This window comes from Tupaia chinensis, unplaced genomic scaffold (genome assembly GCF_000334495.1).
Source record: "Tupaia chinensis unplaced genomic scaffold, TupChi_1.0 Scaffold000671_1, whole genome shotgun sequence".
NCBI classification, from domain to species: Eukaryota; Metazoa; Chordata; class Mammalia; order Scandentia; family Tupaiidae; genus Tupaia; species Tupaia belangeri.
The window spans coordinates 4,197,327-4,203,298 of NW_006160193.1; the positions used below are offsets into that span (position 1 = coordinate 4,197,327).

At 65.4% G+C, this 5,972-nt stretch overlaps 1 protein-coding gene across 1 annotated transcript; it reads left to right on the plus strand.

The window, feature by feature from the left end:
• The first annotated feature begins 1,123 nt into the window (after window positions 1-1,123).
• SLC25A47 (solute carrier family 25 member 47) lies at window positions 1,124-5,161 on the plus strand. The gene is made up of 6 exons (XM_006159982.3): window positions 1,124-1,251; window positions 2,370-2,413; window positions 2,718-2,789; window positions 3,307-3,489; window positions 4,299-4,605; window positions 4,790-5,161. The coding sequence occupies exons 1-6, from the start codon at window positions 1,224-1,226 to the stop codon at window positions 5,068-5,070; spliced, it is 915 nt and encodes a 304-aa protein (XP_006160044.1). The 5' UTR covers window positions 1,124-1,223; the 3' UTR covers window positions 5,071-5,161.
• Window positions 5,162-5,972: the final 811 nt, after the last annotated feature.

Below are 5,972 nucleotides of genomic sequence, written 5' to 3' on the forward strand. Positions count from 1 at the left end.
CAGGGGCGATGGCCATGGCATAATCCCTTCTCCGTTCTCTTCTCGGGATCTTGGGTATGCACACACACGCACCTGGCGTGAATTTTAAGCAGCTGGGTCTGGGACTTGAACTGTGGTCAACTACATGGGAGTCCAGTGACGTAACAACTAGGCTATCTGCTGGTCCCTCACCCACCCTCTTAATGCCATCACAATTGTCACCAATTTTCCACACGTGAAGTTTGGGGACACATTCAAAGCACAGCAAGTTTCGCCCTCATCCTGCGGAGGCACAGAGAGGTCCAGGTCTCAGTGTGGGCGGCAGAGCTGGGACGTGAGCGTGGGCAGCCTGGCTCCTCACCAGCGCTGAGCTGCATCTCTCGGAAGGCCAGCAATGGCATCAGGACTGGCCTTGGACTGGCCACTTCCTGCTCTTTGCCCTCTACCACGGCAGCTGGCACTGCCCACTCTGCCCCCCATGTACCCATAAACAGATGAGCTGGTGGGGGTGGGGGCCTGGGCAGCACTCGGCCTGTTCAAGGCCAGCCTACGCTCCGCCCATCTGGACAGAGACCAGGGGTACCTGTGCCCCCTCCAGGACAGACCAGGGGTGCCTGTGCCCCCTCCTCCAGGACAGACTAGGCGTGCCTGTGCCCCCTCCTCCAGGACAGACCAGGTGTGCCTGTGCCCCTCCAGGACAGACCAGGCATGCCTGTGCCCCTTGCCCTTGCGCCCTGCTCTGAGGACCACCTGGGCCCCGAGATGGCAGCCCCGCCTCCCCACTCGCTCTCTGGTCAGTGGGGCACTCACGTTGCTGTGGCCTCAGCTCAGAGAGTGCTGCTGAATGAATACGAGGTGCACCTCCCTGGGCAGGAGTCCTGAGGACTGGGCAAGGGCCTCTGCCAGAGCTTGGAGTGTCGGAAGCTCCATCTTGGACCTCCCTGCAGACGGGGACAGTGACCTAGCCCAGGGGCCTGCCACCTCCTATGACCTCTCACAGCTTTCCCGACACCTGGTCCTGGGGGCACTGGGGCAAGGGTTCCTGGCACAGGGTGGGGATGGGCATGGCCCGGCCTCTGGCTCGGAACTCTGTCATCAGGCTCTCCCTCCCTGCCCCTGCACCCTCCCCCGCTGCAGGTACTTAAGGTCTGGGAGGAGCAGAGCTGGAGCAGTGTGGCCACCCCAGGTGGCACCAGGCTGCTGCAGGCACAAGGCCCTCCCACCCCTCCTGCCCCACGCTCCCCATGGATTTTGTTGCTGGAGCCATCGGAGGTAAGGAGCAGGGAAGGCTGTGCAGGGTGCTCCATGGGCCGGAACTGACTGGGGCAGGAGGTGCTCTGCCCTGGATGGCCTTTGGCACCTGTGGGTTCAAGGAGCCCCCACCCCAGGAGCAGCCAGGAGCTGGTGTAGGCCATGGTGCCAGGAGGGGTGAGCAGGCTTCCAGGGCACGCAGGGCCAGGGAAGGGCCCGGGGAGAGGCTGCACTGGCTGGGGCTCAGATGGGAGGGGAGGGTGGACTGACATGGGCCTGTGCTCCAGTGTGGGGCCTCTCGGAGGCCGAGGCCACAGCTGTCAGGACCAGGGGAGAGTCAGGACTCCTTGGCGAGGGAACAGGTGGCGGAACCATGGGAAAGGGCAAGAGCCTCGAGAGTTAAGGAGAGTGGAGACAGGGCGTGGGTCCTGCCTGGGGTCTAGAGGGTGAGTAAGACAGGGGGCGGGCCAAGCTGAGGCCTGCCTGCCTACGGGGCGCCCCTCGCTGGCCTCTGAGCCGCATCTTGGGCTGAACTCTGCTGCTTCCACCTGTTTTGCTCCTGGGGAATGGACTCCTTGCGAAAGACCCGTCCAGAGTGAAAACTGGCCTTGGACTGGGCTCGGGTGGGCGGCCGCCACAGGCCATCGACCTGCAGGTGGCAGTGGCCTGTCTTGTGCAATAGCAGCGGGAACAGTGTGGGGGTCAGGAGGGAACGGCTCCGAGCCTGGGAGAGGCCCGAGGTCTGAGGACCTGCTAAGCGCCAGCCCGAGGCTACAAGGAAGGGGCTCACTGACACCTTGCAGCGCCCAGGGGAAGTGTGCAGTTATTCCTGCCTGGAGGCGGGGGCTGCAGCGAGGGCGAGGTCTGGTGCAGAGTGGGGCGGGCCAGCTCTCCTGAGCATGATCCAGCAGGGAGGCCGAGGCATGCCTTCGGCACGAGGCACTGAGGGTGCAGCCTAGCTGGCCGTGTGAGACCCAGGCAGAGCTTGGCTTCCTCACTGGACAGGGTCAGCCTCAGAGTTTGGGGCCTGGTGGATGCGTAGACCTGGACTGGGGTCTGCCCTCGGTGAGTGCTGGTCAGGTCACTCTCCTCCTCCCGCCTGTGCCCCGACCTCACCGGCCACCTCTGACTTCTCCCAGGTGTCTGCGGTGTTGCTGTGGGCTACCCCCTCGACACGGTGAAGGTACAGTGCCTGCGGGCCACCCCGCCCCGGCCTCTGCCTCAGCGTCTGTGTGGCATCCACGCCCTGACCATTCCAGATGCTGAGACCCAGTTGGCTCCTGCCCCAATGTCCTCGGGACTATGTCTTCCCCTTTCTCACTGCTGTGCCTTGGAGTGGGGGGCTCTCATCTAATTGGGGTTCACATCCCTACTGTCCACAGACCAGCATGGCTGTGCCAACTGAGGGGTGACTTCACCTTCCCTGGGGCCCGTTGATGTTATCGTAGGCCTGGAGCCACCCCTTCCTGAAACCCCTCTCTCTCCAGGTCAGGATCCAGACAGAGCCGAAGTACTCCGGCATCTGGCACTGCGTTCGGGACACCTATCGCAGAGAGCGGGTAGGGCTGGGGCTGGGCAGGGGCTGGGCAGGGCGTAAGGCATGTGTGCAGCCCCTCCCTGGGCCTCAGTTTGCTCACGTTCTGGATGGGAAGCTGCCCCTCTAAGGGGTCCCTCTGAGGCCGAGTGAGGTATCCATCCTGCCCACAAGAAGGGCTCCCAGCGCGGGTCAAGCCTGCCGGAGGAGGCGAGGGGCCTTTGGGACCTTGACAGTCAAAGGATGGGCCTGCGTTGCATGTTGTCCCCTCCAAGCTAGGCACCCCTTGACAACTGCGCTGGGTGGAGTGGCCAGGTGTCCTCAGGGTCCAGCTGAAGCGCTGAAATTGGGTGGGCTGTGGGCATGACAAGCAGCAGTAATAAAACCAGCTGCTCGCTCTCACCCCACGGCGGCAGGGTCAGGCCTGGCCCCGGCCCAGGCCCTACCACACCCGGCACTGAGTATCCTGACCCCACGTGACGTGCGGGTGCAGGCCCCGAGGCCACGGGCAGCCCTGCACAGCTGACCAGGCCATCCTACAGGTGCGGGGCTTCTACAGGGGCCTCTCTCTGCCCGTGTGCACCGTGTCCCTGGTCTCCTCCGTGTCCTTTGGCACCTACCGCCACTGCCTGGCGCACATATGCCGGTTCCGCTACGGCAGTGCCGACGCCAAGCCTGCCAAGACCGATGTCACGCTCTCGGGATGTGCCTCCGGCCTGGTCCGCGTAAGTGTTGCGGGTGAGAGAGGGCCTGCGGCGGGCGGCAGACTGGGAGGCCTCAGAGAGGCACAGTTCCGAGGGGTCAGCCACCCCAGCCCGGAGGACCCATGGCCGCCCTGGAGCCAGGGTGCTCTGGGGCAGAAGGTGACAGCCGAAGGGACCCTGCCAGGCCGGGCCTGGGGACTGCAGAGAGATGGTCCCTGGGAGCCATGAGTGCTGATGAGGCAGGCCCTGGGACACCTGACAGTGCTGGCACTGACCTGCCGGAGCACCATCGCTGTCAGGGGCCCTGGCGCTCCTGCAGCCTCAGGTGGACATGAGGTCTGCCAGGCCTGGCTGCAGCAGAGGGGCAGGCAGGCTGGGGCGGCCAAGGCAGACACAGGCAGGGCACGGCAAGGACAGGGCCAGTGGGCAGTCATTGGCCACCAGGGATACCAGCAATGTGCCTGACCCTAGGCAGGCCCACGGGTCTAGATGGCAGGCTTGGCTCTCGGTTCTGACTCCCTTTAACTGAGGGAGCCTCTCTGAGCTTCTGTCCCCTCATCTGTAAGAGGCACGGTGAGAATAAAGTGAGGTCACGCATGTGGCGCCCCAGCTGAGGTGTGAGCACATGGTGACGTGTTTAGGTACGGCTCACACCCAAGTCACAGACGTTACCTACCACGTGCGGGCGCCGGCACACACACACACATTTGCTGAAGAAAGCACCAGACTTTTGGCCTTTGGTGGGCAGGGCGGCTTCGAACCCGCGAGCCTGCCCTTCCCAGCCTCGGGCCAGTCGGCCGGCCCCCATCCCGCCTCCTCCTCTGCCCCAGGTGTTCCTGACATCACCCACTGAGGTGGCGAAGGTTCGCCTGCAGACACAGGCACGGCGGCCCTCCGCCTCGGGGCCCTCGGCTGCACCCCCGGGGTGTCCTGCACCCCCCGTGTGCCCAGTGCCCGGGCCCAAGTACCGCGGGCCACTGCACTGCCTGGCCACAGTGGCCCGTGAAGAGGGGCTGCGGGGCCTCTACAAGGGCAGCTCGGCGCTGCTCCTGCGGGACGGCCACTCCTTCGCCACCTACTTCCTCTCCTACGCCATCCTCTGCGAGTGGCTCACCCCCGCCAGCCACAGCCAGCCAGGTGAGTGGGGTGGGCCAGAGGGAGGGCCCTGCCCACGCTTCTGTTCCCGCGTCAGGACTGACCTGCCCGTCAGTCACCCCGTCTCCCTAAACTCAGTGTGCCCACCTGCAGGAGGGGGTCTGGGGGAGACAGCCCCGGGCCATGGTGGCAGGGCCCCAAGTCAAGGCACCATGCTGTCCCACAGATGTCCTGGGTGTGCTGCTGGCTGGAGGCTGTGCAGGGGTCCTGGCCTGGGCTGTGGCCACCCCCATGGACGTGATCAAGTCGCGCCTGCAGGCGGATGGCCAGGGCCAGCGGCGCTACCGGGGCCTCCTGCACTGCGTGGTGACCAGCGTGCGCGAGGAGGGCCCACGGGTCCTGTTCAAGGGGCTGGCGCTGAACTGCTGCCGTGCCTTCCCCGTCAACATGGTGGTCTTCGTTGCCTACGAGGCCGCACTGAGGCTGGGCCGGGGCCTGCTCACCTAGCGTCGCGGTGTCCCAGAGCCAACCTGCTGCAGGTGCCAGAGGTTGGAGCAGCTGGTGGGGAGTGTGGCTGGGGGCGGGGCCCCAGAACCCTCACCACCTGGTACGGCGGGCAGCCAGGGCTCGGGCCGGACTCGCTCAGCTGCCAGCCACAAGGTCCAGGGCCATCGGCCACCACCCCAGGCCATCCAGAGTGTCACATGTACGAGCTGTCTGCCCATCCCAGGGAGCCATCGGTCATCTGGTCTGCTGTGCACCCCAGCCTGCCTCCTCCCTGCCCCGTGTCATCAGAGCAACCCCTCACTGACCTGGCTGTGTGCCCGCCACCCGGCCACGTGTGCCTGCATAGTCCTGCGCTGCTCAGTGGGGTGTTCTCCACGCGCAGTCCCTTCGGGATGGCGTAGGAGGTCTCAACATCAACTAGGACCCTGGGCCAGTAGGGCCAGCAGTGTGCCCTGGCTTCAGGCAGGTTCGGCCCTGTGCCAGGCTGCTCCGAGGGGCGCTGCTTGGCTCTGGTAGGGGTCTGGGACTGCTGTCGTCTGACTCGGGAACTTGGTGTGAGGTTCGGTAACACACCCTAGCTCTGTCATTGCTGCGCCTGCCATGGAGACCCTGGAGACCTGGTCGGAGCTGCTGTCAATAAACACGTCTGGGATCTCAGTGGGTGACACGTGGTCAGTGGGGTTGCCCACCTATCCAGACCTCAGCTCCTCCTCGGCTCCTGTGAGGGGGCCAGCCCAGCGCCCTGCCTGTCGGACACAGCACCGCCCAACCCCATGGCCAGCGCTCCCACTGCGCCAGGGGCACGCTGGCTGCCCACTTGCTCGGCCTGCGGGCTGTGGGCTGAGCCTGCTGTTGGCAGCCAGTGCAGGCTCCCTGCCGGGGCCCCCCCCCGGTAGCAACCT

Bases quoted from the DNA above. Each gene is read 5' to 3' on its own strand.
- SLC25A47 (XM_006159982.3), top strand. From the start codon at position 1,224: ATGGATTTTGTTGCTGGAGCCATCGGAG. The intron at 1,252-2,369 runs GTAAGGAGCAGG...GACTTCTCCCAG, and splicing joins TGTTGCTGGAGCCATCGGAG to GTGTCTGCGGTGTTGCTGTG. The intron at 3,490-4,298 runs GTAAGTGTTGCG...CCTCTGCCCCAG, and splicing joins GTGCCTCCGGCCTGGTCCGC to GTGTTCCTGACATCACCCAC.